At 45.8% G+C, this 21,234-nt stretch overlaps 1 protein-coding gene across 1 annotated transcript in view; it reads right to left on the minus strand.

Annotated features, from left to right (window-relative positions):
* The window catches only part of NETO2 (neuropilin and tolloid like 2), a 102,079-nt gene extending 86,144 nt beyond the window's left edge, over window positions 1-15,935 (minus strand). The window contains exon 1 of the mRNA XM_082269957.1: window positions 15,351-15,935. Within this exon, the coding sequence (XP_082126083.1) occupies window positions 15,351-15,384 (34 nt within the window). The 5' untranslated portion in view covers window positions 15,385-15,935. The remainder of the gene's footprint in view (window positions 1-15,350) is intronic.
* Window positions 15,936-21,234: the final 5,299 nt, after the last annotated feature.

Below are 21,234 nucleotides of genomic sequence, written 5' to 3' on the forward strand. Positions count from 1 at the left end.
AGAGGAGAGCGGGGATCTGACAGTTCCATCTCTGCACACAGAGCGGAGACGGAGCTGTCATCCACCTGCTCAGCGGGGATCGGCGGATTGATCCCCGCTGAGCAAAACGGACTCCGTCGGGTGCACCGCCAATGTGAAAGGAGCCTTAGGGGTTATTTATTTTTTTATTTATCATTACTTAGTACTCATTTATTGGATGTATTTATTAATTAATATTTATGATTATTTTTATTTATTTGTGTATTTTTTTACATTTATTTATTAATATTATTATTAGTAGTTGTATTAACACCCTAATAATAATAAAAAAAAAATAATAATATATAACCCTAATGTATTTCCTAATGCTATCCCTAACCTAACCTTAATTCTAACCCCTTACCCTAACGAAAAAAAAAAAAAAAATGAATAATAATAATAAAAAATAAATAATGGTATGATGGAAAAGCTAAAAAAAAAGCTGAAATGCCTAGCAACAAATGATGCAACAGATGATAGTTTTCTCTATTGGCTAATAAAAAAATGCCAAAGCTCAAATTTGCTGTACAAAAGAGTGTAAGTCGCGCATAAGAAACGTGCCAAAATTGCACATAAGAAACGCGCGAAAAGAAGCTCAAAGATCGTAAGCAAAATGCGTAAAAAACAAAAAAAATGTCTAGCATGTCATGTAACCAAGCCATGGAAGAATGGACAGTTATCCCAGTTTACACAATCACAGTACATTGCGGCTCCAGGCCGGTACACCCTCGCCCATACACCCTCGCCCAATGCTTGTCCAGCTGGTTACCAAAAACCTACCCATTGGAATGAATGGATGGTGGCATTCCAGAATTTGAACTTCTTTTTTTAGTGATCATCCATAAGGCGAAGTCCAGCAGGTTGGAGAGACCACTTACGAGCTTCATTGTGCTTGATCATAGGTGAAATGCGTAAGTGGCCTCTGTCCTCTGTCCACCTGCCGGACTTTGTCTTATGGACGACTACTAATGAAGAGGTTCAGCTTTTATCTGCAGTGTTGTCATCCATTCTTTCTGTTCTCTTTTAGGGATCTCTCCTTTAACCACTTCTGGACCAGAAGATTTCCCCCCTTAATGACCAGGTCATTTTTTTGCGATTCGGCTCTGCGTTATTTTAACAGACAATTGCGCGGTCGTGCGACGCTGTACCCAAAAAAAATTGATGTCCTTTTTTTCCCAGAAATCGAGCTTTCTTTTGGTGGTATTTGATCACCTGTGCGATTTTCATTTTGTTCGCTATAAACAAAAAAAGAGCGACAATTCTGAAAAAAAAAATATATATATATATATATATATTTTTTACATTCTGCTATATAACATTCCCAAAAAAAAAAATAAATAAAAATCAAATTCTTTTAACATTTTGGGCCAATTTGTTTTCTGCTACATAATTTTGGTAAAAAAATAAATTGCAATAAGCGTATTTTGATTGGTTTGCGCAAAAAGTTATCGCATCTACTAACTACGGCAAAGATTTATGTAATTTTTATTGTTTTTTTTTTTTTTTACTAGTAATGGCGGTGATCTGCGATTGTTAGTGGGACTGCGAAATTGCGGCGGACAGATCGGACCCCTAACTGACATTTTTGACACTTTTGGGGGGACCAGTGACATTACTACAGTAATCAGTGCTAAAAATATGCACTGTCACTGTACTAATGACACTGGCAGGGAAGGGGTTAACCCTATGGGTGATCACCGGGTTAAATGTGAGCCTAGGGGAGTGATTCTAACTGTATGGGGGCGAGGCTTGTGAAATGACCATAGAGACCTGTGATCTTATATAGAAGGATCACAGGCGCTCTGTGATCATTCCAGGGAGAAGTACGGTCAGCTGTGTTTACAACAGCCGACCGTTCTTCTCTCTCAGCGGGGAGCGATCGCGGGTGTCTGGCGGCAATTGGAGCTGCCTGCCCGCTGCATCGGCTGCCGAGCTCCCGGGAACGAGCGCCGTACACGTTTCGTCCAGGAGCAGCTGTCTGCCGTAAAGGCCGTAAAGGAGTTAATATTAATATCGCTAGCACTTTTTTGCACTTTATGGATTATTTCTTCACATCATTTACATGTATTAATATTTGATGTGATTATTGTTGAATTATTCACATTTTTCGCCGTTTTTTCTGGCGCGGCACTATTTGATATTTATTCATTATGTCTATGTGAAGTGTTGGCAGCTGGATATTTATGCACTATACACTTCATAGATATTGTTTTTAGATTGCGCTGATTATTATTTGTTTCCAGATCCATAAGGCAAAGCCCAGCAGGTGGTGAGACCGCTTACGCGTTTCATGCTAACGAGGGCTTGATCATAGGCGAAATGCGTAAAGTCCTCTGTCCACCTGTCGGACTTTGTCTTATGGATGACTACTAATGAAGAGGTTCAGCTTTTATCTGCAGGGTTGTAATCCATTGTTTCTGTTCTCTTTTAGGAAATTTTCTCCTTTGAACTGCTGATCCGTCCCAAGATAGATCCAAAGATGAAGCCGTATTCATTCTTCCCCTGAGCCCATCTGCTTTACTGAGATATCTCCCACTTAGGCAGTAGGGCAGTATGGAATATTTATGGTTATTTAGTGCGTATGCGTTGGGGGCGGGGAAAATCTCTGGTGTCAGGAAAGGATTGGTGAATGGGATGTCTGGGTGGAATTGAACACTTCTGACATTAATGTGAATTGATGAATAAAACTGAACAACATCTGGAAACACAGAGCTCTGCACATTTGTTCTACACAACCAGGGAATGCTAATATGGAAACCGGCCCAAAACAACTGCACAGAGGAGTTAGAGTGGTTGTAAATCTCAGACATGAAATCTGAACAAAGCATAGCCCTCTATAGTGTGCACTTGTCTCAATCCAGAGCACTAAGTGTCATTTCTGTCTGCTGCCTCCTTCCTCTGCTATCAGCATGAGTCACTTCTGACAAGTTTTCCTGACACCAAGAGAAAAAAGGTGACAGGGGAGGGATCTCCAGCACACAGCCTGTGATTGACAGCCTCAGCTCTGTTCCCATGAGCTCTGTGAAGAGGGGGGGGGGATGTCCCTTTCCTCCAATCAGCTCTCAGACCTCTCCTCAATCAGCTCTGCAGTGTGTAACTTCAGCTCCCCGCCCCATTTTTTCTGACAGCTCAGACAAGCTGTATACATTCTGGACTTTGAATGGATGTAGAGAAGAGAATACTGCAGATAAAAGGGTACAACTTATGTAGGAGGATTTGTTTAATCTCTGTGTATCGCTTGGGACAAGTCACTTCACTGGGAACATGGAAAGGTTTACAACCACTTTCTGCAACCCGACAAATGACGGTGGAGCGGCTCTCGTTCTGGGATGACGTTATATGACTCAGCCGATCTCGGCAAAGAGCCGCGCCCCCCGATCTTTACCCATGTGATCGGCTGTGTCCAATCACAGCCGTTTACATGTAAACAAGGAAGGGCTGTTTATCGGCTTTTCCTCTCTCATACTGACAGAGTGTGAGATGAGGAGAGCTGATCAGCGGCATCTCTTAACAGAGAATATGTGTAAAGGTAATCAGGGCGCTGATCACCAGTGTCCTGATTACAATGTAGCCCCAACAGTGCCCATCAGTGGCACCAGTCTGTGCCCATCAGTTATGCCAATCAATGCTGCCTTTCAGTGCACATCAGTGCCTGCCCATTAGTTCCACCCATCAGTGCCACCTATCATTGCCCTCAAGAGCCGCATATCAGTGCCGCCTATCAGTGCCCATCAGTGCCACCCATCAGTGCCATTTATCATTGCCCGTGAGAGCCGCATATCAGTGCCCATCAGTGCTGCCTATCAGTGCTCTTCAGTGCTGCATATCAGTGCCACCTATCAGTGCCCATCAGTGTTGCATATTAGTGCCACCCCATCAGTGCCCATCAATGCCACCTATCAGTGCCCATCAATGCCACCTATCAGTGCCCTTTCGTGCCACCTCATCAGTTCCTATTAGTGCCACCTATTAGTGCTGTTCAGTGCCCCCTCATCAGTTCCCATCAGTGCCACCTAGCAGTGCCCATCAATGCCACCTATCAGTGCCCTTCAGTGCCATCTAACAGTGCCGCCTTATCAGCTCCCATCAGTGCCACCTATCAGTGCCCATCAATGCCACCTATCATTGCCCTTCAGTGCCGCCTCATCAGTTCCCATCAGTGCTGCCTCATCAGTTCCCATCAGTGCCGCCTCATCAGTGCCCATGAGTGCTGCCTCATCAGTTCCCATCAGTGCCACCTATCAGTGCCCATCAATGCCACCTATCACTGCCCTTCAGTGCCGCCTCATCAGTTCCCATCAGTGCCGCCTCATCAGTTCCCATCAGTGCCGCCTCATCAGTGCCCATGACTGCTGCCTCATCAGTTCCCATCAGCGCCGCCTCATCAGTGCCCATGACTGCTGCCTCATCAGTTTCCATCAGTGCTGCCTCATCAGTTACCATCAGTGCCACCTCATCAGTGCCCATCAGTGCCGCCTCATCAGTGCACATCAGAGAAGGAGAAAAATTACTTTTTTTACGAAATTTTCTGATATAAACCAAGAAAAACTTTTTTTTTTTTCGAAATCTGTGGTCTTTTTTCATTTTTTTTAGCAAAATAATAAAAAACCCAGCACTGATTAAATACTATCAAAAGAAAGCTCTATTTGTGTGAGGAAAATGCTAAACATTTCATATGGGTATAGTGTTGCATGACCGTGCACTGTCATACAAAGTGTGTCAGCGCTGAAAATTGGCCTGGGCAGGAAGGGGGTGAGAATGCCCGGTGTTGAAGTGGTTAAAGTGTATGTCTGAGCTAGATTTAAAAAAAAAAAAAAAAAAACCTCTGCAGCACATCTCTGCAGCACATCTCTGCAGCACATCTCTGCAGTACATCTCTGCAGTACACATGCATTGTCCAATGTTTTGTCTCTTTAAGAACACTAAGTACAGGAAATACCTGTTGATCTGCCAGAAATCGTGAGCTGACGCAGCAGTGTTGCCAGTCCTGTCTCTGTTCTGCCCTGGTGGCCAAGAGAACCCCCCACCTCTAACTACCATAACATAAGAGGGAGGTGTTCTGTAGTCCAGCAGAGCTGATAATACTGAGGATAGAGTTATAGCTGTTGTATTCTGTACCAAACCACCCCGGACTTCAATCAAGCCTCGAGTATGTTATAAGTTAGCAACAGTGTTGCCAACAGGCCCCCGCGCCCCCCCCCCCCTTTTTTTTTTTTTTTTTTTACTGACAAAAAATGAAAAGTTTACTGACGGAGCACATTTTTTACTGACATTCTCAAATATGACAAAAACTCCTATTATAAACTAAGGTCATTGATATTTAACCACATGTGAACCGCCTGTATGCCTCTGCCTGCTTCTGGGTGCGCGTGTACATGGGGGATCAGTAAAAGGGGCACTATGGTAGATCAGTAATGGGGGCACCATTGGGGATCAGTTATGGGGGCACCATGGGGGCTCAGTTATACGGGCACCATGGGGGGATCAGTTGTACAGGCACCATGGGGGCTCAGTTATACGGGCACCATTGGGGATCAGTTATACGGGCACCATTGGGGATCAGTTATAGCGGCAGCATGGGGGATCAGTAATGGGGGCACTATGGTAGATCAGTAATGGGGGCACCATTGGGGATCAGTTAGGGGGGCAGCATGAGAAATCAGTTATGGGGGCACCACGGGGGATCAGTTATACGGGAACCATTGGGGATCAGTTATAGCGGCACCACTGGGGAACAGTAATAGGGGCACTATGGTAGATCAGCAATGGGGGCACCATTGGGGATCAGTAATGGGGGCACCATTGGGGATCAGTAATGGGGGCACCATTGGGGATCAGTAATGGGGGCACCATTGGGGATCAGTAATGGGGGCACCATTGGGGATCAGTAATGGGGGCACCATTGGGGATCAGTTAGGGGGGCAGCATGAGAAATCAGTTATGGGGGCACCACGGGGGATCAGTTATACGGGAACCATTGGGGATCAGTTATAGCGGCACCACTGGGGAACAGTAATAGGGGCACTATGGTAGATCAGCAATGGGGGCACCATTGGGGATCAGTAATGGGGGCACCATTGGGGATCAGTTAGGGGGACAGCATGAGAAATCAGTTATGGGGGGCACCATGGGGGATCAGTTATACGGGCACCATGGGGGATCAGTTATAGGGGAACCTTGGGGGATCAGTAATGGGGGCTCCATTGGCGATCAGTAATAATGCATTATTGGGGATCAGTTATGGGAGCAGCATTAGGGATCAGTTATGGGGGCACTATGGGGAATCAGTAATGTGGACACCCTTAGAAACAGTTATGGGGGCAGCATAAGGGATCAGTTATGGATACACCATGTGGGATCAGTTACGAGGGCATCATGGAAGATCAGTTATGGGGGCACCATGGGGGATCAGTTATGGGCGTACTATGGGGGATCAGTTATGGGGGCACCATGGGGGATCAGTTATGGGAGCACCATGGGGGATCAGTTATGGGGGCACCATGGGGGATCAGTTATGGGAGCACCATGGGGGATCAATTATGGGAGCACCATGGGGGATCAGTTATGGGAGCACTATGGGGGATCAGTTATGGGAGCACTATGGGGGATCAGTTATGGGAGTACTATGGGGGATCAGTTATGGGAGTACTATGGGGGATCAGTTATGGGAGTACTATGGGGGATCAAGTATAGGGGTAACATGGGGGATCAGTTATAGGGGATACCAAGGGGGATCACTTATGGGGGTTAGTGGGCACCTAGTTTTGGTAGGTACTCACAACCCACTTCTGGTCCGATCACGAGGTGAATACAATGGAAGTTCCACCCGGCCCGCAGCCTCTTGGGACACGGGTTCCAGGAGGCTGCAGAATTATTCACACAGCGCAGCACAGCTTGTGCATGTGCAGTGGGAAGCCCACTCTAAAAATGCCGGCGCTGGGACCCAAAGACCAGCGAAGAACCGGCCCGGGTGAGGATGCAACTGGGTCCTTGGACAGATATTTGTGGCTGCTGACTTTTAATTTTTAAATTTTCAGAACTGGATGTGCAGGCTATAAAAATATTATCGTATGTGAATACAACGTCCAATTTTCGTTTAATTAGTACAGTTTTCGTCCCCAAAAAATCACAAGAGCAAGACTAGGCATGCTCAGAAACGAAAGAACACATACAAAACAATCCAACACATGACAACAAAACAATTCAACACATGACAACAAAACAATCCAACACATGACAACAAAACAATCCAACACATGACAACAAAACAATTCAACACATGACACCTCTTGTGAAGTTGAATTCTGATGTACAAGAATTTTCGTATGAAAGTAACCTCTTCACTTTCCATATGAGACTAACATGCAACAAAAAACGGACGAAAATTTGTCCGATAATCTGATCGTGTGTACGGGGCTTTAGTCTGGGATGCCATTAAAGTTCATGTGCATGTAAAGGTAGGTGTCCCAATACTTTTGACAATATAGTCATATATATATATATATATATATATATATATATGTTTTTTATTTATTTTTTTCAAACACAGTTGGGCTACCCCACAAGAAACAATAACCTGAGTGCTCACAAAAAAGAATCCACAATATTAAATATTCCAAAAGCTTTTAGGCCTCATGTATACTGCTGCTGATAAACGGACGTTTGGGAGCAGTTGGGCGTTCTTTTTCAGCAGCCCCTGAACTCCCCTCCATGTTATCTCTCCATGTACACTGCCACCTTTATAGGAGTTTAGAGGGAGTTGAGTTTAGTGGCATTTTTTAGAAAGCAAAAAAAATGCGTTCAGACGGAAGTTTATTGGCATCGTAACAGCGTGCAAACAGGTCTAAACATGGTAACTCGCGTTTATAAGCATTTTGTTTACAGGTGTTTTCATTGGAGATACATTTCTGACCATTTTACAATTTGAGAACGCTTCTAAAAGCAAACGTGGCAAAACTGAAGTTTTTAACCGCCGGTTACTAGCTGTCAAGTTCCAGCGTTCGGGAGAGGTTTTCAAACGTCCCGCGTACATGAAGCCTTATGAGTAGAAAAAAAATAATTGCTACGCTGTGCGTGTGCCATGGGTTTAGAAACAGATAAAGTGCCAGGGGCTCCTATAGATGGTTCTAGATATGATTCCAGTTGTTTATGAGCCCTGTTGGCTGTAGGGGATTGTGCTGTGCACGTTGGCTTTGCCCATGCCGCTAGCCCAATTTAATAAACTAATGACATTAACTGAACCCTGGTTGCTGTGGGTAACTGCACTGTGAAAACTGGCTTTGCACATGGTACTAGACCAATTTATCAATTGTAATACAGATGTTAGTTATGGGGTATCCAATATTGGGCTGGGACACTGTGCATGCCGTGGGGCTAGACACAACAGCTAAAACGCCAGGGAGTCATGTAGATGGTATGAGATCTGTTTCCAGATTCACTGAGCCCTGGTTGCTGTAGGTTTCTACACTGAGCAGACTGGCTTTGCACATGGTGCTAGAACAGTTTAATAAATCTGTAATTTAGGTGTTAATTATTAAGTAACAACCAATATTGGTCTGGGGCACTGTGCATGCTATGGGTTTAGAAACAGCAGCTAAAGTGCCAGGGGGTCCTGTAGATTGCTTGAGATCTGTTCCCAGATTTACTATGCTCTGGTTGCTGTTGGTTACTACACTGTGCACACTGGATTTGCATATACTGTAGTGCTGGCCCAATTTAATACGTGAAATACTGGTATTAGTTATGGGGTAACTGATATTGGCCTGGGACACGGGGTGTACCATGGAATTAGAAACAACAGTCAAAGTTCCAGGGGGTCCTGTGGATGACTCAAGATCTGTTTCCAGATTTACTGAGCCCTGGTTGCTGTAGGTTATTGCATTGAGGACATTGGCTTTGCACATGGTGCTAGCCCAGTTTAATAAATGTGCAATACTGGTATTAGTTCTGAGGCACCCATTGCTGGTCTGTAACACTGTGTGTGTGCCATGGGATTAGAAACAGATAAAGTGCCAGGGGCTCCTATAGATGGTTCTAGATATGATTCCAGTTGTTTATGAGCCCTGTTGGCTGTATGGGATTGTGCTGTGCATGCTGGCTTTGCCCATGCCGCTAGCCCAATTTAATAAACGAATGACATTACCTGAACCCTGGTTGCTGTAGGTTACTGCACTGTGAAAATTGGCTTTGCATATGGTGCTAGTCCAATTTATCAAATGTAATACAGATGTTAGTTATGGGGTATACAATATTAGGCTGGGACACTGTACATGTCATGGGGTTATAAACACCAGCTTTAAATGCCAGGGGGTCCTGTAGATTCCTGAGCCCTGGTTGCTGTAGGCTACTACACTGAGCAGACTGGCTTTGTACATGGTGCTAGCCCAATTTAATAAATCTGTAATGTGGGTGTTAAGTATTGAGTAACAACCAATATTGGTCTGGGGCACTGTGCATGGCATGGGTTTAGAAACAGCAGCTAAAGTGCCAGGGGGTCCTGTAGATGGTATAAGATCTATTTCCAGATTTACTGAGCCCTGATTGCTGTAGGCTACTACACTGTGCACATTGGATTTGCATATGGTGCCGGCCCAATTTAATCCATGTGAAATACTGGTATTAGTTATGGGGTAACTGATATTGGCCTGGGACACGGGGTGTACCATGGAATTAGAAACAACAGTCAAAGTGCCAGGGGGTGTTGTGGATGACTCAAGATCTGTTTCCAGTTTTACTGAGCCCTGGTTGCTGTAGGTTATTGCATTGAGGACGTTGGCTTTGCACATGGTGCTAGCCCAGTTTAATAAATGTGTAATACTGGTATTAGTTATGGAGTAACTGATATTGGCCTGGGACATGGGGTGTACCATGGAATAAGAAACAACAGTCAAAGTGCCAGGGGGTCTTGTGGATGACTCAACATCTGTTTCCAGTTTTACTGAGCTCTGGTTGCTGTAGGTTATTGCATTGAGGACGTTGGCTTTGCACATGGTGCTAGCCCAGTTTAATAAATGTGTAATACTGGTATTAGTTATGGAGTAACTGATATTGGCCTGGGACATGGGGTGTGCCATGGAATTAGAAACAACAGTCAAAGTGCCAGGGGTTCCTGTGGATGACTCAAGATCTGTTTCCAGATTTACTGAGCCCTGGTTGCTGTAGGTTATTGCATTGAGGACGTTGGCTTTGCACATGGTGCTAGCCCAGTTTAATAAATGTGTAATACTGGTATTAGTTCTGAGGCACCCATTACTGGGCTGTAACACTATGTATGCCATGGGTTTAGAAACAGATAAAGTGCCAGGGGCTCCTATAGATGGTTCTCTATATGATTCCATTTGTTTATGAGCCCTGTTGGCTGTAGGGGATTGTGCTGTGCACGTTGGCTTTGCCCATGCTGCTAGCCCAATTTAATAAACTAATGACATTACCTCAACCCTGGTTGCTGTAGGTTACTGCACTGTGAATACTGGTTTTGCACATGGCGCTAGTCCAATTTATCAAATGTAATACAGATGTTAGTTATGGGGTATCCAATATTGGGCTGGGACACTGTGCATGCCATGGATTTATAAACAACTAAAATGTCAGGGGTTCCAGTAGATGGCTCAAGATCTGTTTTCAGATTTATGAGCCCTGGTTGCTGTAGGTTATTGCACTGACTGTGCACCTTAGCTTTGCACATGGCACTAGCCCATTTTATTGCATGTGTAATACAGATATGAGTTACTGTATGGTTTACCAATATTAGGCTGAGACACTGTTGGTGCCATGGGATTGGAAACAGCAGCTAAAGTGTCGGGGGGTCCTATGGACGGCTCAAGATCTGTTTCCAGTTTGACTGAGCCCCGATTTCTGTAGGTTACTACACCAAACACACTGGCTGCACATGGTGCCAGCCCAATTCATTAAAATGTGTGGTTTCTGGTCCATTCATGGATGACAATATATGCAGACTTGTGTTCTCCTGACTCTTGCTTGCTATCTCACAATCCTGTACAAATGTCTTAACTATCTGTACTATACGAGTGACTTTATAAATAAAGAATTTGAAAAAAAAATGTGTAATACATGTATTAATTATGCAGCACCCAATATTGGGTTGGGGCACTGTGTGCCAAGGGACTAAAAACAGCACCTAAAGCGCCAGGGGGTTCCTGCAGATGGCTATAGGTATGTTTCCAGATTTACTGAGCCCTGGTTGCTGTAGGTTACTGCACTGTGATGAACACTGACTTTGCACATGGTGCTAGCCCAATGTGTAATACATGTATTAGCTATGGAGTACCCAATATTGTGCATGCCATGGGATTAGAAACAGAGGCTGAAGTGCCAGGGGGTTCCTGCAGATGGCTATAGGTATGTTTCCAGATTTACTAAGCCCTGGTTGCTGTAGGTTACTGCACTGTGAACACTGACATTGTACATGGTGCTAGCCCAATGCGTAATACGTGTATTAGCTATGGAGTACCCAATATTGTACATGCCCTGGGTTTAGAAACAGAAGCTGAAGTGCCAGGGGGTTCCTGCAGATGGCTATAGGTATGTTTCTAGATCTTCTAAGCCCTGGTTGCTGTAGTTTACTGCACTGTGAACTCTGACATTGCACATGGTGCTAGCCCAATGTGTAATCCCTTTATTAGCTATGGAGTACCCAATATTGTGCATGCCATGGGATTAGATACAGAAGCTGAAGTGCCAGGGGGTTCCTGCAGATGGCTATAGGTATGTTTCCAGATTTAATAAGCCCTGGTTGCTGTAGGCTACTGCACTGTAAACACGAACATTGCACATGGTGCTAGCCCAATGTGTAATCCCTTTATTAGCTATGGAGTACCCAATATTGTACATGCCATGGGTCTAGACACAGAGGCTAAAGTGCTAGGGGGTTCCTGCAGATGGCTATAGGTATGTTTCCAGATTTACTGAGCCCTGGTTGCTGTAGGTTACTGCACTGTGAACACTGACTTTGCACATGGTGCTAGCCCAATGTGTAATCCCTTTATTCGCTATGGAGTACCCAATATTGTGCATGCCATGAGATTAGATACAGAGGCTAACGTGCCAGGGGGTTCCTGCAGATGGCTATATGTATGTTTCTAGTGTTACTAAGCCCTGGTTGCTGTAGGTTACTGCACTGTGAGCACTGGCTTAGCACAAGGTGTTAGCCCAACTTAATAAATGTGTACAACATGTATTATATTTGGAGCCTCCAATATTGTGCATCGCATGGGTTTAGAAACAGCAGCTAGGGTGCCAGGGGTTCCTGTAGCTGGCTACATAGGTATGTTTCGAGTTTTTACTGAGCCCTGGTTGCTGTAGGTTATTGCACTGTGAGCATTGCCTTTGCACATGGTGCTAGCCCAATTTAATAAATGTGTAATACATGTATTAGTTATGGAGCACCCAATATTGAGTTGGGACACTGTGTGTGCCATGGGACCAGGAACAAGTAACGGCAGCTAAAGTGCCAGGGGTTCCTGCAGATGGCTATAGGTATGTTTCCAGATTTACTAAGCCCTGGTTGCTGTAGGTTACAGTACTTTGAACACTGACTTTGCACATGGTGCTAGCCCAATGTGTAATACATGTATTAATTATGGAGCACCCAATATTATGGATGCCATGGGTTTATAAACAGCAGCTGAAGTTCCAGGAGTTCCTGTAGATATATATATATATATAGGTATGCTTCTAGATTTACTAAGTCCTGGTTGCTGTAGGTTATTGAACTGTGAGCATTGCCTTTGCACATGGTGCTAGCCCAATTTAATAAATGTGTAATACATGTATTAGCTATGGAGCGCCCAATATTGTACATGCCACAGGTTTATAAACAGCAGCTAGGGCGCAGGGGGTTTCTGTAGCTGGCATATAGATATGTTTCCAGTGTTACTAAGCCCTGGTTGCGGTAGGTTATTGCACTGTGAGTATTACCTTTGCACATGGTGCTAACCCAGACTAATAAATGTGTAATGCATGTATTACTTATAGAGCACCCAATATTGTGCATGCCACAGGTTTAGAAACAGCAGCTAGGGTGCAGGGGGTTCCTGTAGCTGGCTATATAGATATGTTTCTAGTGTTACCGAGCCCTGGTTGCTGTAGGTTATTTCACTGAGAGCATTGACTTTGCACATGGTGCTAGCCCAATGTGTAATACGTGTATTACCCATGGGGCACCCAATATTGTGCATGCCACAGGTTAAGAAACAGTAGCTAAGGTGCCAGGGGTTCATGTAGTTGGATATATAGGTATGGTAATGTTTCCAGTGTTACTAAGCCTGAGTTGTTGTTTTGTACAGTGAGCATTGTCTTTGCACATGGTGCTAGCCCAGATCAATAAATGAGTACAACATATATTATGTATAGAGCACCCAATACTGTGCATGCCATGGGTATAGAAACAGTAGCTAAGGTGCCAGGGGTCCCTGTAGCTGGCTATATAGGTATGTTTCTAGTGTAACTGAGCTGTTGTAGGTTATTGCACTGTGAGCATTGCCTTTGCACATGGTGCTAGCCCAATTTAATAATGTATTAGTTATGGAGCACCCAATATTGAGTTGGGACACTGTGTGTGCCATGGGACCAGGAACCAGAAATGGCAGCTAAAGTTTCAGGGGTTCCTGCAGGTGGCTATAGGTATGTTTCCAGATTTACTAAGCCCTGGTTGCTGTAGGTTACTGTACTGTGAACACTGACTTTGCACATGGTGCTAGCCCAATGTGTAATACATGTATTAATTATAGAGCACCCACTATTATGCATGCCATGGGTTTAGAAAGAGCAGCTGAAGTTCCAGAAGTTCCTGTATATATATATATATAGATTTACTAATCCCTGGTTGCTGTTGATTGTTGCACTCTTAGCATTGCCTTTGCACATGGTACTAGCCCAATTTAATAAATGTGTAATACATGTATTAGCTATGGAGCGCCCAATATTGTACATGCCATGGGTTTAGAAACAGCAGCTAGGGTGCTGGGGTTCCTGTAGCTGGCTATATAGTTATGTTTCTAGTGTTACTAAGCCCTGGTTGCTGTAGGTTATTGCACTGTATTACCTTTGCACATGGTGCTAGCCCAGACTAATAAATGTGTAAAACATGTATTATGTATAGAGCACCCAATATTGTGCATGCCACAGGTTTAGAAACAGCAGCTAGGGTGCAGGGGGTTCCTGTAGCTGGCTATAGGTATGTTTCTAGTGTTACTAAGCCCTGGTTGCTGTAGGTTATTGCACTGTGAGCATTGACTTTGCACATGGTGCTAGCCCAATGTGGAATACATGTATTACCCATGGGGCACCCAATATTGTGCACGCCATGGGTTTAGAAACAGTAGGTAAGGTGCCAGGGGTTCATGTAGTTGGATATATAGTTATGGTAATGTTTCCAGTGTTACTAAGCCTGAGTTGTTGTTTTGTACACTGAGCATTGACTTTGCACATGGTGCTAGCCCAGATCAATAAATGAGTACAACATGTATTATGTATAGAGCACCCAATACTGTGCATGCCATGGGTATAGAAACAGTAGCTAAGGTGCTAGGGGTCCCTGTAGATCGCTGTTGATATGTTTCTCATTTTGCTGATCCTTTATTTTATTGATCTATTATACACCTTATCAGTTAGAGGTGGATTTTTTTGTCCACTAGAGGGCAGTCAAAGACCGAATAGCAATGTTTTAGGGACTGGTATGGGGAGTAATACCTGTATATGGCATTATACAGCACCAACCTGGGTGCATCGATGTCACAGCCTGTGTGCCTGAGCAGGGCACAGAAACCCCACTGCCTGGCATCACAGTGCAATGCCTGATCATCTCAGTCCTAAGCAGCTTACATCCCATAATGACACCTACTATCAATTGTCATGTCAATGCATGGCAGTGTGGTGTGTAAATGTGGGTGAATGTAGAATGGGGGGTGTATATAGGATGGGGGTGTATGTAGGGTTGGGGTGTATATAGGATGGGGTTGTATGTAGGTTTGGGGGGTGTAATAGGGTGGGTGGGGGGTGTATGTAGGATGGGAGGGGGGGTGTATGGAGGAGGGGGGTGTATATAGGATAGGGGGTGTATGTAGGGTGGGGGGTGTATGTAGGATATGGGGTGTAAGTAGGATGGGGGGTGTATGTAGGGTGGGGGGTGTATGGAGGAGGGGGGTGTATGTAGGATGGGGGGTGTATGTATGATGGGGGGTTTATGGAGGATAGGGGGTGTATGTAGGGTGGGGGGTGTGTATGTAGAATGAGGGGTTTATGTAGGATGGGGAGTGTATGTAGGATGAGGGTGCCCCCCGGTGCCCCCCCCCCCCCCCCCCCCGGATCCATACCTTCTAGGATAAAGTAGACTTTCTCCAGTGCCATGGTGAAGCCTCTTATAATCCAAATGTCAGATGAGGTTTGTGGTGCCCCAGTGGCAGGTCAGAAATCCACAGCCAGAGGGCATTCCATGCCAGGTCCCCCCATGGGTCTCCAGGAAGGGGGGGGTGGGGGGGGTCCTGTGTGCTCAGAGTCTCCGGGTGCCACAACCCCTGAAGAGTACCAGCAGCCCTGGGCAGAGGGGGGGCTCTGTGCTGGAGATCTGCAGCCCTGGCAGCACTTCACACCACTGCCCACAGGTACCCAAATCCATCAGGGTGACCCCCCCTGGGTGCCCCCTCTCAGCTGTGTCCTGGGGGGCGATGCTGGGCTGCCATCCTTGGCGGGGGAGGAAGAAGGATGTCCAGGGTAGGAGGAGGGGGTGCAGGAGACTGGAGCTGGCGGCTTAATGAAGAGTTGCCAACAAATGTGCCTCATTTAGGATGAGAAGCTGGAGGAGCTGCCACTGCGCATGCGCCCTCCCAACTCTCCATCCAGCGGAGCCACTCACAGCTGCTCAGCCTCCTATGGAGATGTCTGTCCTCCTATCCATCCATCCATCCCATCCATCCTTTTATTCTCCCATCCTCCCATCATTCCACCCCCCTATCCTTCCACCCTCCTATCCATCCATCCTATCCATCCTTCTATCCTCCTATCCATCCATCCCATCCATCCTTCTATCCTCCTATCCATCCATTCCATCCATCCTTCTATCCATCCATCCCATACATCCTCCCATCCATCCTTCTATTCTCCTATCCATCCTCCTATCTATCCATCCTCCCATCCTTCCAGCCCCCTATCCTTCCACCCTCATATCCATCCTCCTATCCATCCATCCTCCCATCCTCCCATCCATCCTCCTATCTATCCATCCATCCTCCCATCCTTCCACCCCCTATCCTTCCACCCTCCTATCCATCCATCCTCCTATCCATCTATCCTCCCATCCATCCATCCATCCTCCCATCCATCCTTCCACCCTCCTATCCATCCTTCATCCATCCTTCCATCCTCCTATTCTATCCATCCTTCCATCCTCCGATCTATCCATCCTCCTATCCATCCATCCATCCCATACATCCTCCCATCCATCCTTCCATTCTCCTATCCATTCTTCCATCCTACTGTTTTTCCATCCTCCCATCCATCCATCCATCCATCCATCCATCCATCCTCCCATTCATCCTTCCATCCTCCTATCTATCCATCCTCCCATCCTTCCACCCTCCTATCCATCCTTCCATCCTCCTTTCCATCCATCCATCCTCCCAGCCATTCTCCTATCCGTCCTCCCATCCATCCATCCTCGTATCCATCCTCCTATCCATCCTTCTATCAAACCATCCATCCATCCTCCTATCCATCTTTTTATCCATCCTCCTATCCATCCATTCTCCTATCCATCCTCCTATCCATCCTCTTATCCATCCATTCTCCTATCCATCCTCCTATCCATCCTCCTATCCATTCTCCTATCCATCCGTTCTCCTATCCATCCATTCTCCTATCCATCCTCTTATCCATCCTTCTATCCATCCATTCTCCTATCCATCCTCCCATCCATCCTCTTATCCATCCTTCTATCAAACCATCCATCCATCCTCCTATCCATCCTCCTATCCATCCTCCTATCCATCCTCCTATCCATCCTTCTATCCATCCTTCTATCTATCTATCCATCCATCCAACATGTCTTTTCAGAACCCCTCTGTCCTCCACACAGTGTGTGTTCTGTTCGTGAATGAAGACTGCAATATCTCACCCTCTGTCCTGTACAGGACTTTTCTATCCATCCCCCCAATTATCTTTACCCACAAACTTTACTGTATTCATCACCATTATTGTACAATAAACTCTGTCCTAATCCAGTGTCTGTCCCTACAAATATCCTTCCCTCCATCCAGCATCTGTCCCTCCTCGCAGTGTCTGTCTGTCCTTTCTTCTACCCAAGGTGTCCGTCATTTGTCTGTAGTTTTCCTCATTGTGTTTGTCCATCGTTATATACATTGTGTCTGTCTGTCTGTATCTTTCTCAACCCTTGTATTAGTCCTCCCATCTGTATTAGTCTGTCTCTCCTTTCCAATGTCTGTCTGTCCTATCCACTTTTTCTCTGTCTATATACAATTCCTGTGTTTCCATCTTCTGCATCTTTCCTTCTACTTCCAGTGTCCGACTGTCTGTCCTTCCTTCAACACCTCCCTTTCTTTCCCTCAACTGTTTTTTCTTTCACCCCCCCCCCCCTCTCTCTCTCTCTCTCTCTCCTTCCAGTGTCTGTCTGTCCTTCCTTCTCTCTCTCTTTCTTTCTCTCCCTCCTTTTCTCTCTCTCTTTCTCCTTCCAATGTTTTTTTTTTTATCCTCTTTTCTCTCTCTTTTTTTTTCCATCCAGTGAGTCTGTCCTTCATTCTCTCTATTTCTCTCCTTCCAGTGTCTGTTTTTTCATCCTCTCTCTCTCTCTCTTTCTTTCTCTCTCTCTCCCTCCTTTTCTCTCACTCTCTCTCTCTCTCTCTCTCTCTCCCTCCTTCTCTCTCTTTCTTTCTTTCTCTCCCTCCTTTTCTCTTTCTCTCTCTCTCTCTCTCTCTCTTTCTCTCTCTCATTTTCTTCTTCCAGTGTCTTTTTTATCATCCTCCTCTCTCTCTCTCTCTCCTTCCAGTGTCTGTTCTTGCATCCTCTCTCTCGCTTTCTCTCTTTCTCTCCCTCCTTCTCTCTCTCTCCTTCCAGTGTCTGTTCTTCCATTCTTTATTTTACTCCCCCTTTTAGTGTCTGTTCTTTCATCCTCTTTTCTCTTTTCTCTTTTCTCTCTCTCTCTCTCTTTCCTTCCAGTATCTGTCTGTCCTTCATTCCTTCTATTTCTCTCTTTCCAGTGTCTATTCTTCCATTTTATCCGACTTTCTCTCCCTCCAGTGTCTGTCTTTCCTTCTCTCACTTTTTCTCTTTCCAGTGCCTTTCCTTCCTTCCTTTTCGCCTTCCAGTGTCTGTCCTTCCTTGTCTCTCTCTCTCTCTTCCTATTTTTTATCCTCTTCTTCTCTCTCTCTCTCTTTTTCTCCATCCAGTGCATCTGTCCAGACTGTCCTTTTTCTCTCTTTCTCTCCTTCCAGTGTCTGTTCTTTCATCCTCTTCTCTCTCTCTCTCTCTCTCTCTCTCCCTCCTTCTCTCTCTCTTTCTTTCTCTCTCTCCCTCCTTTTCTCTCACTCTCTCTCTCTCTCTCTCTCTCTCTCCCTCCTTCTCTCTCTTTCTTTCTTTCTCTCCCTCCTTTTCTCTTTCTCTCTCTCTCTCTCTCTCTCTCTCTCTCTCTCTCATTTTCTTCTTCCAGTGTGTTTTTTATCATCCTCCTCTCTCTCTCTCTCCTTCCAGTGTCTGTTCTTGCATCCTCTCTCTCGCTTTCTCTCTTTCTCTCCCTCCTTCTCTCTCTCTCTCTCTCTCTCCTTCCAGTGTCTGTTCTTCCATTCTTTATTTTACTCCCTCTTTTAGTGTCTGTTCTTTCATCCTCTTTTCTCTCTCTCTCTTTCCTTCCAGTGTCTGTCCTTCATTCCTTCTATTTCTCTCTTTCCAGTGTCTACTCGTCCATTTTATCCGACTTTCTCTCCCTCCAGTGTCTGTCTTTCCTTCTCTCACTTTTTCTCTTTCCAGTGCCTTTCCTTCCTTCCTTTTCGCCTTCCAGTGTCTGTCCTTCCTTGTCTCTCTCTCTCTCTTCCTATTTTTTATCCTCTTCTTCTCTCTCTCTATTTTTCTCCATCCACTGCGTCTGTCCAGACTGTCCTTTCTCTCTCTTTCTCTCCTTCCAGTGTCTGTTCTTTCATCCTCTTCTCTCTCTCTCTCTCTCTCTCTCTCTCTCTCTCTCTCTCTCTCTCTCTCTCTCTCTCTCTCTCTCTCCTTCTTCTTCTTCTTCTTCTTCTACATCTTTTATTTCAGCATCTGCACTGACTCCTTAAATTAACTGCTTCCCTTCCATCCCTCACTAGTACAGCATAGCTATACAAACACACACCAACACATAGACTGTATCCCTTTAAATTGTGAGCACAGGTCAGGGGGACACATATATCATCCATATCCCATTGACCCTTTCACTGCCAGGGACGACAAATCCATAACACACTATGTGGAATTGGTGTACATCTGGTTTTAACTGTTTGCTGTGCAAATAAGAATAAGCTCCATGTCCTATATGCCAAAATATATCACACATGCATTCCATGAGACTATTAACCTGTTCACTGTCAGAGAGAAGCAGTTTATAGGGAGTTCATCTGCATCTGTTGATTAATCTGTGCGATTCCAAAAAAGGAATGTAGCATACTGTAACACATTATCAGGGGAATATCCTATACAATGACTATCATCCATCCCCAGCTCTGCTAAAATGTAACCCATTCAATCTTAGAGGTGAGCTGTGCACCAAACATCCTACCAGAGCTTTAACCCATTCTATGTGTACAGCACTGAACTCTAAGCAAGATAAATATATTAACCCGTTCAGTGCAACAGCACTGTGTATGGAGTTTTCCTTTAAATACGTTCATTATTCTCCCAAAGCTTCAGTAGCATGCAGGGAGAGAACCTGGACTAACAACCAGCCCATAATAACCCTTCACTGTCCATTACAGAGCACAAAAGGCCATGAATGCCTGTGGTCACATTAACCCTTGTGCTGGCACAGTACAGTATATGGGCAATGCACGCCTGGCACTGCACCATTCAGCACATGGGGGCTCAGTGCCACAGCACAGGTATATCTCTGGTATACATTTCTTCCATTGCCTTCCCTGCCACAGCACTATATATATATATATATATATATATATATATATATATATATATATATATATATATATAGCACTTATAGCATTGCGTTAAGTAGGATATGGGATTGCTTTTATTTAACCCCTTTACTGCCACCACACAGCAATCATGCTTTACTCCCATCATCCCTCTTAGAGGAGCAATTGTTCTCTGTAAAGGGAGAGTATTGGTGTAGAAAGTCTATATGAGACGTCTCTCCCTCTAGCAGCAAGCAGAAGCTGTCCTTTCAGCACCACCACCCAGGAAAGCCTTCAGAGAGCCGGCACTCCTTCCAGGCGGGGGAAGACAAGAGCTGCCCTCTCTCAGCAACGCCCCGGAGCAGCCTGTGGAGAGAGCCTGCTCTCCTTCCAGATGGGATAGGACAAGAGCTTCCCTCTCAGCACCGCCCCAGAGCAGCCTGTGGAGAGAGCCTGCTCTCCTTCCAGGCGGGATGGGACAAGAGCTGCCCTCTCAGCACCGCCCCGGAGCAGCCTGTGGAGAGAGCCTGCACTCCTTCCAGGATGGGACAAGAGCTGCCCTCTCAGCACCGCCCCGGAGCAGCCTGTGGAGAGAGCCTGCTCTCCTTCCAGATGGGATAGGACAAGAGCTGCCCTCTCAGCACTGCCCCGGAGCAGCCTGCTCTCCTTCCAGACAGGGATAGGACAAGAGCTGTCCTCTCAGCACCGCCCTGGAGCAGCCTGTGGAGAGAGCCTGCTCTCCTTCCAGACAGGATAGGACAAGAGCTTTCCTCTCAGCACCGCCCCAGAGCAGCCTGTGGCGAGAGCCGGCACTCCTTCCAGGCGGGATGGGACAAGAGCTGCCCTCTCAGCACCGCCCCGGAGCAGCCTGTGGAGAGAGCCTGCACTCCTTCCAGGCAAGGGAAGACAAGAGCTGCCCTCTCAGCACCGCCCGGAGCAGCCTGTGGAGAGAGCCTGCTCTCCTTCCAGGCGGGATGGGACAAGAGCTGCCCTCTCAGCACCACCCCAGAGCAGCCTGTGGAGAGAGACTGCACTACTTCCAGGCAGGGTGAGAGAGACAGCACTCCTTCCAGGCGAGTTAAGACAAGAGCTG

The sequence above is a fragment of the Pelophylax lessonae genome (assembly GCF_965119305.1).
Source record: "Pelophylax lessonae genome assembly, chromosome: 10".
NCBI classification, from domain to species: Eukaryota; Metazoa; Chordata; class Amphibia; order Anura; family Ranidae; genus Pelophylax; species Pelophylax lessonae.